The 17,217-nt window shown below is 39.3% G+C and overlaps 1 protein-coding gene and 1 long non-coding RNA gene across 5 annotated transcripts in view; one reads left to right on the top strand and one right to left on the bottom strand.

Moving 5' to 3' along the window:
* Window positions 1-1,322: 1,322 nt before the first annotated feature.
* Window positions 1,323-8,544, bottom strand: LOC140512520 (uncharacterized). 3 transcript variants are annotated; one of them, XM_072621657.1, is made up of 3 exons: window positions 8,375-8,544; window positions 4,343-4,435; window positions 1,323-3,952 (listed from the first exon to the last, which is right to left on the bottom strand). In XM_072621657.1, exons 2-3 carry the CDS (start codon window positions 4,371-4,373, stop codon window positions 1,341-1,343), a joined length of 2,643 nt encoding a protein of 880 aa, XP_072477758.1. In that variant the 5' UTR covers window positions 4,374-4,435; window positions 8,375-8,544; the 3' UTR covers window positions 1,323-1,340. The 3 variants fall into 3 exon arrangements, with proteins under 3 accessions (XP_072477758.1, XP_072477756.1, XP_072477757.1); XM_072621655.1 differs by having other exon boundaries at window positions 4,343-4,586; window positions 8,375-8,543; XM_072621656.1 differs by having other exon boundaries at window positions 4,343-4,481; window positions 8,375-8,543.
* Window positions 5,621-17,217, top strand: part of LOC140512521 (uncharacterized) — a 24,433-nt gene continuing 12,836 nt past the window's right edge. For both annotated transcript variants that reach the window (XR_011969787.1, XR_011969786.1), the window contains exons 1-2: window positions 5,621-5,693; window positions 5,868-6,054. This is a non-coding gene — a long non-coding RNA (uncharacterized lncRNA). The remainder of the gene's footprint in view (window positions 5,694-5,867; window positions 6,055-17,217) is intronic.

The following is a 17,217-nucleotide window of genomic DNA, read 5'->3' as shown; positions in this document are numbered from 1 at the left end:
AGAGTAATTTGGAACTATGCCCAAAGGGCTATAAAACTGTGTATACCCTTTGATCCAGTAAAACCACTGCTGGGTCTTTCTGTATCCCAAAGAGATCATAAAAAAGGGAAAAGGATCCACATGTACAAAAATATTGAGAGCAGCTCTTTTTGTGACAGTTGATGGATGGCTGAACACGTTGCGGTATAGGAATGTAGTGGGATACGATTGTTGCATGGGAAATGATGAGCAGGTGGATTTCAGAAAAACCTGGACTTACATGAAATGATGCTCATTGAAGGGAGCAAAACCAGGAGAATATTGTACACAGTAACAGCAATATTGTGCAATGACCTGCTTTGATAATCTAACTCTTCTCGACAATGAGATGATCTAAGGTAACTCCAAAAGACTCATGATGGAAAATGCTACCCACATCCAGAGAAAGAACTATTAAGTCTGAATACAGAATGAAGCATACTATTTTCTCTTTTTCTTTCTTTCTTGTGCTTTTTTCCTTTTGCTCTGATTCTTTTTCATAACATGATTAATGTGGAAATATGTTTAATATGGTTGTAACATGTACAACCTATATGAGATTGCTTGCTGTCTTGGGGAGGGGAGTAGGAGAGGGAGGGAGAGAGAAAAAAATTGGAACTCAAAATCTTATGAAAATGAATGTTGAAAATTACCTTTACATGTATTTGGAAAAAAATAAAATACTATTAAGTGGTCGGTGGGGAAGGGATGAAGTAACTTGTTTTATCATGCCCAATACTGCTATCTTTGGGTGATTTCAGAAACTAGTCTTATTTTTTTTTTTTCAATTTTTTTCTAAGACCTGTGGAACCAAGACTGAGAGGGAAGAAGGTTCTACAATTTGAGGCTTTAGCAGATACATGCTTTATAAACCACTGCCAAAAGGATCATATGGTAATTTTCATCTCCTTTCATGCTAAGGGCAAGTTTTGTTTTTGTTTTTTAACAGAGATTGGGAAGGTCATTGTAAGTAGTATGAATAGCATAGATCCTTACCAAGTCTTTGGGAGAGGCAGAGAGGGAGTAAAAGCACAGCAACTATATATTCATATATCTATTGATAAAAATAATCTTTGAGGGGGAAAACTTTGATGCTTTCTTGTAAGTTAGCATATATTTAGCATGACTTTGCTAGAATATGGTGTAGGTAGTGGAGAACATAGAGGTTCTTCTCTATCTTTAGGGAGATGTATTACTATCTACCTCAGAAGTACAAAGGGCAAAACAAGGTCTCGTTAATTTCCCATCTGTTTCCAAAGAATAACAAAATAACACAAAAGTTTCAGAGATACACAGAAACCTAATTACTTTAGAATGGTTCTTTAATTTGCAGTCCTCTTATTTTTAAGTTTGTCTAGTAGAGATCTTACAGCATCCTCATTTCTACTTGCTCTTTCAGTGGGGGTACTGAAAACTGACATGTTTCCTTTGAAGTGTTGTTGATTTCCAGATATTTTTCTCCCATGTGGCTGAATATCTTTAGCAAGTATAAAGTCAAGCCAAGTCATCCGTTTAGGTAACTGGTGATCAATGTGCATAAGGGGCATAGTGTGAGGACAGGAAGATGATATTGAAGATGTAAAGCATGAGGAGTCCCAAATGATGTCTGTCTTTGACTGGGGAACTTGGAGAACATATTTAATACCCATTTCATCCTTAGAGGTTGACATAGGACTTGGCAAGACCATCAGTTGTGCTGCATAAGGATCTTTCATTCCATTTACATGGAGACAACCATATGGAATCCAGGAGTTACAAGCCAAACAGATAGGGTAACAAGTTGATAAATGTAAGCCAGATTGAGTATTATGATGGCCTCTCATCCGCCTCAGAAGAATCTGCTTTTGGATATCATTTTTAATTTTCTCCCGGGGAACAGAATTGATGATGCTGTTGAAATATTCTTTGGAGATAGTTGCACCACCCTCAGTAGCATGTATTAAATGGATATTTTTGAAAGACTCTAGGGATTCTCTCTGGCTTTCTTGGGCCTCGGGATTAAGGCCAAGTGAAACAGTTTCAGCTGGGCAGTGAGGGTTTAATGTACTCTTGACCTGGTCCTTCAGGTTCAATGGAGATGCCTGGTGGTCAGATCCTGGGGAAAGTGTGTGCTGATTGTCAGAGTTTGGTACATGCTTTTCCAGATCTGTTGGAGAAGTATCTTTATAACCAGCCTGGTGATCAGAATTAAGTCTAAGAATATTACAATGCTCAGCAGCTAAATGAGCCTTTGGTGGATGGTCAGAATCAGAGGATGCAGTACCATGGTCAGAGACCAGTGTAGTCTGTTCCAATTGGTTGGAAACTGGTGAAGGCTGATCCTGATGGTCAGGGACCTCTTCACTCTTGGCTGTCTGGCTCAGGCTCAATGAAGATGTGACCTGGTGTTCTGAGCCCCCCTGTGCTGTCTGCACCCAATCACTAGAATCTAGGGAAGCATTATGTTGGTGATTGCAATCCACAGTACCTTTGGTCCTGTGGTCCAAATCTCCTTCAATCCCATCCTGGTGGTCCCAGTCTGATATAGTCTCATCCCTGTCATTAGATCCTGATGCAGCCCCAGGTTGGGAAGTGGGAGCTGGTGAAGATGTTTCCTTACAGTTGATATCCAATGAAACCTCATTAGAGTGATTCAGGTGTATTTCAGGAGTTTCTAAATGTCTAGGGTCAAGTAGCTTCTTGGTCTCATTATCTGGACCTGGTATTGGCTCATGTTGGTAGCAGGTGTCTAATTGAGTTTCAGACTGTTGGTCCACTAAAAAATTAGATTTATGTTCTTGGTTTGCTAGTATATCAGTCTTTTGACCAGAGTCTGGTTGAGGTGTGACCCAGTAGTTCAGATGTAAAATCTCAGCTGGATGGTCAAGATCCACTGAACTTTTTACCTGTTGATCAGAGACTAGTAAAACTTTAGCTAGATTGTAGAATCCTGGTGGAAATGTAGGCTGTTTGTTCGGGAGTTTTGTTGGCATAAATGTTCCCTTGACCCAGTTGTAATGGGGTATTAGTGGAGTATCAACCAAATGTGTATTAGGGCATTGTAAGGGCATTGAGGTAGTCCTGGGCCAATCTGAGTCATGCCTGAGTGGCCCTCTGACATGATGGTTTGGGATTGGGGTTAACACAGCCATAGCCATTGGAGCCAAGGGCACTGAGGGACATTCTTGTGACACAGCTGTGGGTCTAACCTGCTGGCTGGATTGTGATGACAGCACAGTTGTGATCTTGGGATAGTTATCTGAGCATGAAAATGCCATACCTTCAATCTTTTGCTGGTGGTTGAGGCATTGAAATTGGGAAGATGTGACCCAGTCCCAATGTCTGGAGCTCAGTGATGGCTGGGGACTGAGACACGGTAATGCTTGAGTTGCTACCTTGACCTGTGAATATGGAGCTGTAATACTGGTGTTGGGGTCAGGGAATGATGGAGTTGTGTACCAACGTTTGAGTGCCTGAGCCTCAAATCGGTTATGACAGCCTTGGGGAATCTTAGGAAGGGGGTCAGGGCCAGAAGAGGTCTTGAAAAGGGGTTCAGGGATCAATGGAGCTTCAGTCCAGTGATTAAGACCAAAAAGAGGTGTAGCACAGTATTCATGGCACGGTGAGGTAAAAACTGTGCCTTTGCCCCAATGTTTCGAGTGTGGTGAAGGCATAATTGTTACTTGCGTCTCCAGATGTGGTAACATTGCTTCATGTTCAATACGGGGTAAAAGCGTAGTTGTAGCCTCTTTGTGGCATGATGAGGATATAATTGTACTTTTGCAGCGAGAGTTCACTAAAAATTTGGTTTTAGTCTGATTTAACTTAGCCCTGGACAGAAAGTCTTCATTGATTGATGGCATTGACTGGTGAGGGTAACATGGTAATAATACCATCTTTGACTGATGATGAAGGCCCTTTTGAGAGAACTGTACTGGTGCTTTTGATGAAGAGACTGTGTAAATGAAGATAAGGTAATACCACATTATCATACATGGAAAAGAAAACTATAAAATAGGGAAGAATCATGGAATAAAATGGAGAAAGTGACATTGCTTTACTTAATCTTCACGATAGCTGGATGGGGGAGACAGGGAATTATTTTTATCCCCATTCTACAATGAGGAAACTGAGACTGAGAGCTACAAAGTGATTTATGGTCATATGATAACTGAGAATATAGCTCAACACTTTTATTTCTAGAGATTTGACTGGTATGTAGGATCAGTATCAAGGGGAAGGGAATCACAAAAAGGTGGGTCAATGATCTACCCAAGTAGATAAGGACAGAAATCAAGGAAAAATATGATGGGGACACTGAATATGGATGAAAGTCAGAGCTCACCATTTGACAATTTCTTCTGCCTTCTCCCCATTGGTCTGTTGGAGATTTTCCTTTAAGAATGTGTTAACAAAAGAAGTGAAGAATCCAGATGACCTCATAAAGGCAAACGAATGATTGTCTTTAGAACTTGACCCAGACCCTGCATGAATTTGTTTTTGTTTTAATATGGGTCCTTTTGTTTCCATCAATGTGATTGTTAGTACAGTTAGAATTGTGCTATGTCATCACCTCAAAACCAACCCTCCTACAAAGAGGAAAAAGGTGAAATGAATTATGGACCTTGGGAAACCTCATGGTACTCTAGATTTTCTTCTCACTTTTATGAAAATAGACTCTAAAAAAACTTGTTTATATCGTACTCATTTATAAATTAATTGCTACAAAAATGCCTGGAAAGAGCTTTGTATTATTGACTCAAAGCTCATTTTAATGGGAATAAAATATTTCAGCCCAGATAAGGAAATAAAGGGGCACTCTTTCCCAGTTTGCCACAACCACATCAACTTGTTTAAAATTAACCAAAGACATTCTGGTCTCAATGTAAGTGAAATAAAATCAATGATATTTTGAAACTATTTGGATAAGAAAATTAAGTATTATAAAACTGGGGCTAATTATCCATCTTTTTGATAGGATCATAGATTTAGAGCTAGAAGGAACCTTAGAGGTCATCAAGTCATACTCTTGTTGCTTTACAAATGAGAAAACTGAGGCACAGAAAAGTCAAGTGACCTGCACAGGAATCTCACAGCTAGTAAAGATGTCTGACTGAGGTAGGATATGGACACAATTCTTTCTGTATTCCAAGTCCAGTGGATTGTTATATACTGGTATAACCTGTTGCTGCCTCTCACCTAGATGCTTTCTGAACCTTTTCACAAACAAAATATCCTGGTAACCCATTCTAAATTTCCACTACCCAGTTCCTATCTTGAAGTGCTTCTCCACAGTATCAGGAAGAGCAGGGCACTGGATGAATTCAAGTTGTCTTCCAGGTTGCAAATTCCCTCAACAGGAGACAGATAAAGGATTAATGAGTTCTGATTCTTTTAAAAATTTATTTTGTCCAGAAGAATAGTACTCTCTCCTAAGAGCTCAATGTCCCAGGAAAAATAGATGCACCCTTTGGAAAACTATAGGAGGGCAGAATCCACTAGTTCTAAGTCCCAGAAGGGGTAGCTCTGATGAACTTTTACATCACAGAGCAGCATAGATTCTGTTACCTCTCTGTAGGCAGTTTCCATAGCAATCTGTGGAGGTTATTCACTTCAAGGAATACTTGAACTCTTTGACACTCCTATGACACAGTATTCCAGGGAAAAGCTCAAGATTTTCTGCAGGGCCCAGTCAGGTATCTCTTCCCACATGCCCAGAGAACTTTTTGACATAGCATTACTGAATCTTTATCTCTTGATAAATGCGAAAACCTTACTCTAATAGCAATATTTTCAAATCTTAGGAATTTTTTTATTTAGGCAGTGTTCACAATCTCAGGACTTCTTGCTTTCTGTTTTTTCAAAAATAGATGGCTTTTGATATTTGCATCCCCACCCCACCACTCCTGTACACCTGGACAGAAAGTCTTCACTGATTGATGGCATTGACTGGTGAGGGTAACATGGTAATAGCACCATCTTTGACTGACGATGAAGGCCCTTTTGAGAGAACTGTACTGGTGCTTTTGATGAAGAGACTGTGTAAATGAAGATAAGGTAATGCAAAAATTAATGAACAGAGGGATCGTGTCAAACAACATATTTAATATTTGGTACACAGAGCATTGAATCTCGGGTTCAAATGTCATTTCAGTTGTTCAGTTATTTCAGTCATGTCTGACTCTTCATGACCCCATTTGGGGTTTTCTTGGCAAAGATACTGGAAAGGTTTGCCATTTCCTTCCCTAGTTAATTTTTATAGATGAGTAAACTGAGGCAAACAAGGTTAAATGATTTGCCCAGGGTCACATAGCTAGTAAGTATCTGAAGGAAAATTTAAACTTGGGAAGATAAGACTTCCTGACTCCGGGCCAGGGCCTCTAAACATGACTGACAACTTGGCTACTAATTCTTACTACCTATGCAACCTTGGGCAAGTCATTTAACCTCTCAGGGTCTCATTTTCTTCATCTATAAAATTGGGAAGGAAGAGAAATGGGATAGGTGACCTCTAAGGACACTTCCACTTTTATATCTATGACCCTTTAGATCCTACAACCTAGCAGTTTGCTTTTTTTTGGTCCACAGTAGAGATTCTGTAAATATTTACTGAATAAACATTAATTCATTTTCATCTACTTCACTGGATGAGAAATTAAATATATTACATAGTTCTGTGGAACATTACATATTTGTAAAGTAAAAAAAGAAACATTATATATGCCAGAAGTTTGTTTTTTGGTTTTTTTTTTTTTTTTTTGAGGGAAGGAACTGAATCCATATATCCTTGGAATTGGGGAATTAGGATTAAATAGTATTACAAGGGATTGTAGCTTTAGCAGCAATCTCTCTCCTCCTCCTTCTCTCTTGCCTTCAGTTTGTCACCGTATAAAATTCACAAGATCTAACTCACACAGAATCACAGATTTACATCAGGAAAGGATCTTAGGAGTTATCTAGTCTGAAAACCTATTTTAACTCTCAAACACCAAGACCTAGGGAGTGTAAGTTATCTCCCAAAGGTCACACAGATAGCAGTGACAGAGATGGGGCTCAGGTCCTGTGACTTCCATAATCCCATACTCTTTCAACAGTATCAAATCTTTATACAATAGGAGCACTGAAGTCAGTCACAGAAAAACACTAGAAAGTAATCCCTTGGAAGTGTCCTTCCTTGCATGCAACTCTATTTGTGAGTCTCCAGGAAACAGCATTGGAAGATCAAAAGGTAAGTCCTCCTTCAACCCTAACTTGTTTAAATGCAAGACCATCCTAAAGGAAAATTCAGCACAACAGGTAATTTATCCTTCAAAATCAGCCACCAAAGCAAACAGTAGATTCATGTGCTTCCTACTCACAAAAAAATGAGAGCGCAGCCCTGGGAAACCCAGTAGCACCCAGAATATGAGAACAAAGCATGAGCTCTCAAGGAAAATTGTCATTTGATTTCTGCTTTATAGATTCTAAATATTTCCTTATTGAAGACTAGAAACCTCTTTCCCCATAATCTGAGTGTAAACTGTAACTGAGAGCATGAGGGCTAACCATTTCCTTTCCCTAAAGTGTTTTGTTTTACTCTTCATGCTACTTGACTGATTTGACTCTTTACCTGCACACATCCATGCATATTTACTCACCTACCAAGCTAATCCTTCATATCCTAAGCTTACTTTCAAAATGTGTATGAGTTCCTTGTTTGCATGTTGTCTCTCCTACTAGATTGTAAACTTCTTGAGGGTTCAATACAGGAGTTGTTTTTCTGCCTTTCTTTGAATCCTTAGTACTTAACATAGTACAAGGTATATGGTAAGCACTCAAATGCTTGCTGAAAAAAAAAATTGTGTGTGTGTGTGAAACATTCAGTCTCCTTCAGAGAAACAGAAAACCAAATTCAGAAATTACTGCTCTTGAATAGCTGGAAACCCTCCACACAGAATCCCCCTTATTCTTGCCTGAGTTTAGAATAATAAGACAATTGATTGAGAGTTGAAACGGACCTGAGACCATCTAGTTCAACCTCCTCAGTTTACAAATGAGAATAATGAAGCCCAGAGAAGTTAAATGTCTTATGCAGTCACACAGAGAGTAAGTGACATAGACAGAATTTGTTCTCTGGCTGTACATCTTTCAGCTGTACATCTGATCCAATTTTGAGATTTCCTTGGGTTGGGTTTGCAGAATAGCCAAAACAATCTCCTCAAGGAGCTGTCAACTGAAGTTTTCCCTGAAATACCTTGAGTACTTTGGAGGTATACCTCCAGCCTTATCCTTCTCCCATGCTTGGTCCCAACAAAACGTGTATCACATTTGTCCCTGAGCCACAAGTGCCTTATTCCCTTCTCCCCTACATTTCTCTGATCCCCAAAGGATCTCTTACCAATAAGAAATTCAAGAAGAACAGGAAACCACGTATCTCAGATGTCCCCAAGATCAGAAAGTCCAATTCAATTCTAACCTCTGTGGCAACAAGTTTCCCCTGTAGGAAACAAGTCCTCGATAAAAATCCAAAAACTAAGAAAAATAATCAGTTCGTTTAGAAAAGTTTACCTCATAGTATGCAGATAAATCTAGACACAATTCTTTATGCACCTACCTTGTGTATCAGGACTGATCTTTTGATCTCTTGTCCCAATAAGTTACCCTGATATTATTCTGACATCATAGAGCATTAGTTGTTTTGTCTACCAACAGTCCAAGTGGCCTCACCCTATTTCTAGGCAGTCACTTGGCACAAGGGGACTTAGGGAATATGTTAGGAGGAGTTTGGGATTATAGATTACAGCGCTGTCTAGAAGAAACCTTAGAAGTCATTTAATCCAATCTTTTTGTTTCATAGAGGGCATGGAACATGTGCAAAGTTACCCTGCCAGTTTCTGGCTGACCTCACACATTAGCACAGGGCTGAGGGATCTGAATTATTTGGAAGCCCTTAGCGCTTCTCTTACTGGTCATTGAAGAGGATGAACCAATAATTCAGTTCCTCTTTATAGGAACGGCTATGGAAGAATCCACCTTCCTCAACACTGAACCAGTGCACTTAAGTAGTCAATAAAAAAGAGGCATGACAGTTCTGTGAGTGCCCTGAGCCTTCCGTTACACTGATAAAAAAGAAGGAGCGTATAGGGATTGTGACCCAAGGTCATACAAGCAGAAAGCTGTAGGGCCAGGATTTGAAACCATGTCTTCTAAATCAAAATCAAGCCTTTTCCACTGCATTATTACTTCTTCTCTACACAGAATACAAACAGTCCCAGTTGAATTTCCTGATGGTTCTTACTCATTGGAACCCTTTGTATACCCTTTCAAAATAAGAATTCTTAGAAATCCCTAAACACCTGAGGTATCCAGTTCATCAGTAAATTGTGGTAAGTTAGAAGCAGATTTCTAGGACCTTTGCCCATATATTTGAGATTTTAAGAGAGTCATCTTTAAATTCCATCACTTTTTGCAGATCTGTTTACCAAAGCCATTTCAATGATGTGTACTTCCTGTTAAATAAAGTTCATTCAAAATCTTGTACCACCCGACCTTTCAAGTCTGATTTCATACTGTTCTCTGCAAATACTCTACCCTTAGCTAAAGTGTTCTCATTTGACATTCTTTCTTTGTGTTCATCCAGTACCTTCCTACCTTTGAGTCCCCCTTTACACTATTACCTAGGTCTGAAATGTTCCAGACTACCAGCACTAGCACCACCAGCACCGCTGACACCACCTCCCTTAAATTCCTCCCTTTTTAAAGTTGAAATAAAATTACTTTTCCTCTCTGGAACATCCTTCACAATCTTTGATGTATGTCAATAATGACTTTTTACTTTCACATCACATACCATTTTGTCTGTACTTCTCTAACACATTCGAGTATTACTTTAAATATATTTCACAGGAGTCAATATGAGCTATTGGATAGATAGGCAACTAGATGGTAAGGAGGATAGAGTACAAGCCATGCCTAAAGTTATTTGAGCTATTAAATGGATAAGGCAGAATATAAACTTGTCTTCCTAATTTCAAAGCCAGCATTCCATCCCCCTTGCTATCGATATCTATCTAATAGTTACAGAGTACTTTCCATATATTTCATTTCACTCCTGTGAAATATATTTGAAAAACATTTTCCTCTTATTTTTAGAAGTAGAAGTGGTTAGTTGCATTCCTACTTCCACTTCTAAAAATAAGAGGAAAAGATTTTTCAAATATATTTCACAGAAGAATAAATGGCATTATTTCCTAACTTCACAAAGATCCTCCACATCATGTCATGTGTAGTATTCTCTCTACCAGTTAAAAGTCATTGATAGTGATCTGCATTTGTATCAACATAAAATTGCCCCAGATTTGGTTTGAAGCCCTATTACAGAAACATGTCATTGTGGTTAAATGGTTGAGATCATAAAGCTTGAAACTGGCAAAAATCAAGATTCAAATTCAAACTCAGGTATTTTCAAGCAAATCCAAAGCTATAATTTAAACCATATAATAATCATAGCAAGAGGTCACTGAAATGTGGGGTCAGATTCTGAGTTTCTCTTTCAGCAGATACACCTCAGGGAATCAGTTTTATATAAGGCTACACAAACCTCAAGTCTGATGTGGAAGGAAGTCCTCACGGCTTCATTCTATGTTTCATTTTCTCAAGTTCTAAGACACCACAAGGACCCCACAATTCCAAACCCATAACTCTCAGCCAAATTAGGAAATCCTTAGCCACCACCAAATCCTACAACCAAATTTAAGCACTGTTTATCCTTTTCATGTGATACTGGTATAAAGCATATCTGATGCTTGAAGAACTGTATATAAAAGGACTTTACAAGGCTCTTGTGCTGACTTTCTGAAAAATAGAGTATGTCATTCAGTCACCTCAAAGGATATGAAATACATGAGTGCATCAAGAGTCGTGATATCCATGCTAACAGCCCAGAGTTGCTCTCATGCCTGCATGCAATAACTTTCCTAAAAAGCAACAGTATAATCAACAGAAAATCACAACTTCACAAAACTTAAGTGAAGACTAGGTTTATTACAAGAGGAATGTGGAAGCTGAAGAGTTCAGAATCCATATAGAAGTTTGCATATTTCTAACAGTACAATAAAGGAAGGAGGAAGAAACACAAATCTCCACCAAAAAGGGGCATGGCATGGGAGGTGGGAAAAGTGCAGTAAAGGTGGGAAAGCAATAAAACCCTTCCTGAAGGGGAGGAGCAAGGTGAGGGCAAAAGCAGCATTCTTTTTCCCTTGAGAACTGTTGGACCATGAAGATACAATGACATGCTTATCTGCAAGGGTCCAGCTGCACAAGCAGTTTCCCAGTCTAGTGCAGACTGACTGACACCTGTCTTGATTCCCAAAGGAATCCAGTTTGGGATTCAAAGAACAAATTATGTCAGCTGGAGGGATGGGGAGGGTGGGAGGTAGGGAGTTCATCCTGGACACATTCAGGGCCTCCTGCATACTCTTCTGGGTCCAGTGTTTCTGGAAAATATGGCAACTAAAAAGACAAGCTCAGGGGACCCCTTAACATTCCTTAACAGTATCTCCATTAACCACATATGGGCCCTCATTCTGCAAATGCTAATACTGCTCTCCCACATTGCCCCCCTACACTGAAGCTTCCTGCTTTGTCACTGGCTGGCTTCTAAAAATCAGGGGAGTGACCTGAAATATGGCTCAGAATGTTGTAAAATTAAGAAACTCCATGGCACTTATTCTCTTGGAGGTTCTGTATCTATTCCATGACCTGTAACTTGATGTCCCTCCTGGGTACCCTCCTGTTTTTGCTTTGCATTGTCTCACTTCATCTTATCAGCTCCAGTGGCTTTAATTATCATCTATGCCAATGAAACCTGATGTAGATGAAAAGTCTCTCCTGTGCTACATAATCAAATGTCCTTCACAACCAATTATCTTTTGGAAATCTTGAATTGGATGTCTCATGGACATCTTAAACTCAACACATTCAACCAAAACTCATTATTTTCCACACAAAACCTTTCTCTTTCCAAATCTTACTCTTACTGCTGATGATATCACACTTCAAACCTCATTGCCATCCTCACTTTCACTCCCATCTATATTCCATTGTCAAATCTTGTCACTTCTACTTCCATTTCTCATGTCTAAGTCATTTTTACCATTCATACAGTCAGAACCCTAGTTCAAGTGCCAGACTACCTCTTCCTCAAGTCTTTCCCCTCTGTAACCCATCCTCCGCTCAGCTATTTCTGTTTGATATTTAAAGACTTTCATAACCTGGTTCCATCCTATCTTTCCAGTCTTTCTTACATATTGTGGCTTCCCCCTCCCCACCCCCCACACACATACTGTATGATCCAGCTGCACTGGCCTCCTTGTTTTTCCTTGCATACAACACTCCTTCTTCTATCTCTGTGCCTTTGCACTGTCTCATGTGCCTGAAATGGTCACCCTTCTCATTGCCTTCTCTTAGCTTCCCTGATTTCCTTCAAGACTCAGATCACCTCCTGACTTTTACATCAATGTTTTCTGCCCTTACTCTACTTTTCTCCCCATGTCCTCTCCCCCAGCCTTCCTTCTGAAGTTGCCTTTCATTTATTATGTATATATTCTCTTAGCCTGAAGTCAGGTAGGCCTGAGTTCAAATCTGGTCTCTTGCACTTACTAGCTGTGTGATCCTGGACAGGTTACTTAACCTCTGTTCACCTCAGTCTCATCATCTATAAAATGGGAATAATAATAGGTTATGGTGTCAACCAATAGTCACAACTCCAAAAGACTTGAATAGTAATTTATTTTATTTCAAGAGAAAGCAGAAAGGGCTACATGCTGGGTCCCCTCTTGTAGAGAATATCAAAGAGGCCAATGACGCAGGCAAAACCTTGGGTATTTAAGGGTTGCAACAGAAAAAGAAGTCTCATGGGAAGAGAGAAAGGCAATCCATCCCCAAATAGGAGAGCCATGGGAAGGAGAAGGAAATATGAGAGGGAGCTGGAAGGCAGGACTCCACTCCTTTGGGAACTGCCAGACTATGGAAGAAGGATGTTCTGCTTATCTGAAAGTTTCCCAACTGTATCAGTTTATCAGTCTGAGCAATCCTGAATGGAGTAAGGTTTGTAGATGACTAACTTCAAGGGCAGGGTGAGAATTCTATTAGGGTTGAAAGTAGCAAGTTAGATCACTTCAGATACTTGACACTGATTAGCTGTGTGACCTTAGGCAAGTCAATTAACCCCAATTGCCTTTCAAAGAATGAACCCTACATGGAATTGACCTTCTGTAGCATCACAAGGATTTCCCCAGTAAGGCTAAATGCACCTCCACCTTCAGTGAGTGGCATCACTTTATTATAGGAAATTTCAACAGAATAACAAAAACTCTTTCAACTAAGTTTGGTATCCAAGTCATCCATATGTATGAAATAATCAAAGCCTGTATTTCCCAGTATTACATAGGAGGCAGGGGTGTGCTGGAGCCAGCTCAGATGAAATTGTTAAATTTTTCAATGTGAGCACGCACACCTCAGATATTAACAAATACTGAAAATCAGGGTTTGATTTGTTGTTTTCTTGATTGCTTAGATGTAAGAAAACAATAGGACATATTATTAATGAAGATTAAACTTAAAAGTGTGTGCCATACGGTTTGGATAACCAGTTGTTAAAATTTTATTTACCAGCAGCACATCCCTGATTGAGTGACTCTGCTCCCAACCTTAACAGAAGTTATGAGATTTAGAGGATTCAAAAAAGAAATTAAAGAAGTGAATCTTTTATTACAGTGAAATAGAAAGCAAAAAACCCTGCAGAGGAGCATAGGGAAATAGAGACAATAACAAAAGACACTGTCAGAGTTTTTAACAGAACATTTGATGGTCTTCAGTGCCAGGCCTAGAGGCCTGTGGGCTACCCGAGTCTTCTTACCTCACCTCCCGAGGTCTTCAGCTGGCCAAGCCGGATGCTCGTATGAGAGAAAGGACGTTCCAGAGTCGAACAAGGGTTGAGCTTTATTCAGGGTTCTGGTTACAAGTGCAGGGGAATTCTTCCTTAGGAGGGAGCGAAGAATCTCCCAAGGAGGCAAAGATCTTACAATAAGAGATTGGAAGTAGAAGTGTAAGTGGGGAGAGAGGGGGAGGGAAGAGCGGAGAGAGGAAAAGCGGAGCCTTCTGTCCTCACACGTGGCCCCTCCGCCCAAGAGAGCTTTCAGGCTTTCCTGACTCCAATTAAAACTCTCCAGCCGCATAGTTTGCATCTGAATACCGTGCCTGTTAGGTGTGCCCAGATCCGCAACAATCTTGAGGGCGGGGAGAGCTCTCTCCCATCACGTTTCTCATGGGAAGAGGCGGAAATACACGAGATAGCTCGGTTCACCTCGATTCCCAGTCATTTCCTGGGCGGCCTCGTGAGAACTCTAAGATTTAGAAGTTCCCACCTTTACCCGCCCGAGACCGCCCACACGGAATTGAGCTTCCAACCCCAGCACTTCAGACTGTGAAAAGGGGAGATGAAGGATGGCAATTCACAGTTGCTGCTTCTTCTCACCACCAGTCTTGCTAGCCATTGTACTGTGGGCTGCCTTTGGAACAATTAAGTAGGCATCATGTAGCTCCTTGAAGGAGCTGAATGGTATAAGATTTATAGGGAGGAGAATGAGTAGATCAGATAGATGAGATAGGTAATAGATCAGATCCGGTAGATCTGTTTTTGTTTTTAAGTGTCATGTCACAAAATTATACAGTGTTAAGCAATGGCTAATGTGAGAGAGCCGGCAAAACAAATAGAGAACACATGTGTGAGGTACAGAAATTTCTCTAGTTTGGGAATATGGGGCAGAATCATCCCAGTTATCTGAGGCTCTCTCCCTTATTCCAATGAAATGAGAATGAAAAATCTGGTTTGAGCCACATGTATGGAAGCAGTATATGACAGAAGCCAAGAAACCACTTTCAATAATTTTTTGTTCCTCTCTCTTCTAACTAAAATAAAACAAAATAAAAGCAGTAACATAAAAGAACAAACAGTTCTAAAAGTAATAACAGAAGGAGTTTTCTTGATTTATGTCAGCACTGGACTCAAATGACTCTAGAAGAAAGAGTTAGACTCATGATCTTGGACAGATCTGCATCACCTATATCTTCTTCACTAGCAAGTCAGGACATTACGAAGGGCAACTAGCAATCTGTGAGGAGTAGCTGCCTCCTGGGGATGTAAACAGCCAGTTGGAGTTGGGCATTGCTACTGTTACTTCTTTTCCTTATCCTGCTCCTCCTCCTTATTCTTTTCTTTCTACTTTTGTCTCCCTGTCCACCTTGGGAGTCACAACCTTTGGGTGCTCTATTCAAAGGTATATAAATTTTGATCACATACTTCACCTAGATTTGCAGTCTAGATTTTTTCCCTATTTTTTTATTTTATCACTACCTTAAAAAATAAACTAGGTCAAATGGTAGAATTTAAAAAGCAGAGTTTGCCAAATTGAAAAAGAGGTACAAAAATTCACTGAGAAAAGAAAGCACCCTTTAAAAAGTAGCATTGGTCAAATGGAAAAGGAGGTCCAAAGCTCACTGAGGAAAATAATTCCTTAAAAATTAGAATGGAGCAAATGGAAGCTAATGATTTTATGAGAAATCAAAAAACAGTAAAACAATATCAAAAGAATGAAAAAATAGAAGACAATGTGAAAATATTTTAATGGAAAAGCAACTGACCTGGAAAATAGATCCAGGAGAGATAATTTTAAAATTATTGGACTACCTGAAAACCATAATCAAAAGAACAGCCTCGGCATCATTTTTCAAGAAACTATCAAGGGAAAATATCTGGATATTCTAGAAGCAGAAGATAAAACAGAAATTGAAAGAATCCACTAGTCAAAAGAGATCTCAAAATGAAAACTCCAAGAAATATTGTAGCCAAATTCCAGAATTCCCAAGTAGAAAATATTGCAAGCAGTCAGAAAGAAATAATTCAATTATTGTGGAGCCACAGTTAGGATAACACAGTATTTATCAGCTTCTACATTAAAGGATCAGATTTTGGAATATGATATTCCAGAGGTCAAAGGAGCTAGGATTACAACCAAAAATCACCCACCCAGAAAAACTGAGTATATAATCCATGAAGGGAAAAAAAGGATATTCAATGAGATAGAAGAATTTCAAGCATTCTTGAAACAAGGTCAGAACTGGATAGAAAATCTGACTTTCAAATACAAGACTCAAAAGAAGATAAACAGAAAGAGAATTCATAAGGGTCTTATTAAGTTAAACTGTTTACATTCATACATGGGAAGATATTTGTACTCATAAGACCTTTCTTATTTTAGAGTGGTTAGACAGAATATATAAGACAGAGGGCACAGGTGTGAGTTGAATATTAAGGAATGATAGCTAAACAATAAAATTAGTGGGTAAGAGAGGAATGTATTGGGAGAAAGAGAAAGGAAGAAGTAGAATGGGGTAAATTATTTCACATGAAAGAGGCAAGAAAAAGCTTTTACAGTGGAGGAGAAAAGGTGCAGGTGAGGGAGACTGAGTGAACCTCATCAGAATTGGCTCAAAAACGGAATAACATACACACTCAGTTGGATATAGAAATCTATCTCACCCTACAGAAAAGTAGGGGAGAAAAGGAGAAGAGAAGGGAGGGTGATAGAAGGGATGGCAGATTGGGGGAGTTGAGTGCCAGAAGAAAAATATTTTTGAGGAGGGACAGGATGAAAGAAGAGAGAGAGAGAATAGAATAAATGAAGAGAATAGGATGGAGAAAAATACAGTTAGCAATAGTAATTGAAAATTTAGAAGCCAGTTTCTCTGAGAAAGACCTCATTTCTCAAATATATAGAGATCTGATCAAATTTATAAAAATGAGTCATTCTGCAATTGGTAAATGACTAAAAGATATGTTTTCTGATGAATCAATGAAAGCTATCTCAAGTAATAAGAAAAAAATACTCTAACTCACTATTGATTAGAGAAATGCAAATTAAAACAATTCTGAAGTGCTACCTCATATCTATTAGATTGGCAAGTAGAACAGCAAAGGTAAATCACAAATGTTGGAGGGATGTGGGAAAAATGAGACATTGATGCATTGTTGGTGGAGTTGTAAACTGATTCAACCATTCTGTAGAGCAATTTGGAATTATTCCCAAAGGGCTATAAAACCATGCATATCCTTTGACCTAGCAATACCTCTACTAGGATTATATGCCCAAAGAGATGAAGAAAACAAAAAGGAAAAGGATC

This window comes from Notamacropus eugenii, chromosome 6 (assembly GCF_028372415.1).
Source record: "Notamacropus eugenii isolate mMacEug1 chromosome 6, mMacEug1.pri_v2, whole genome shotgun sequence".
NCBI classification, from domain to species: Eukaryota; Metazoa; Chordata; class Mammalia; order Diprotodontia; family Macropodidae; genus Notamacropus; species Notamacropus eugenii.
The sequence above is the reverse complement of the archived record's forward strand: the minus strand, read 5'-3'. Positions and strand labels throughout refer to the sequence as shown.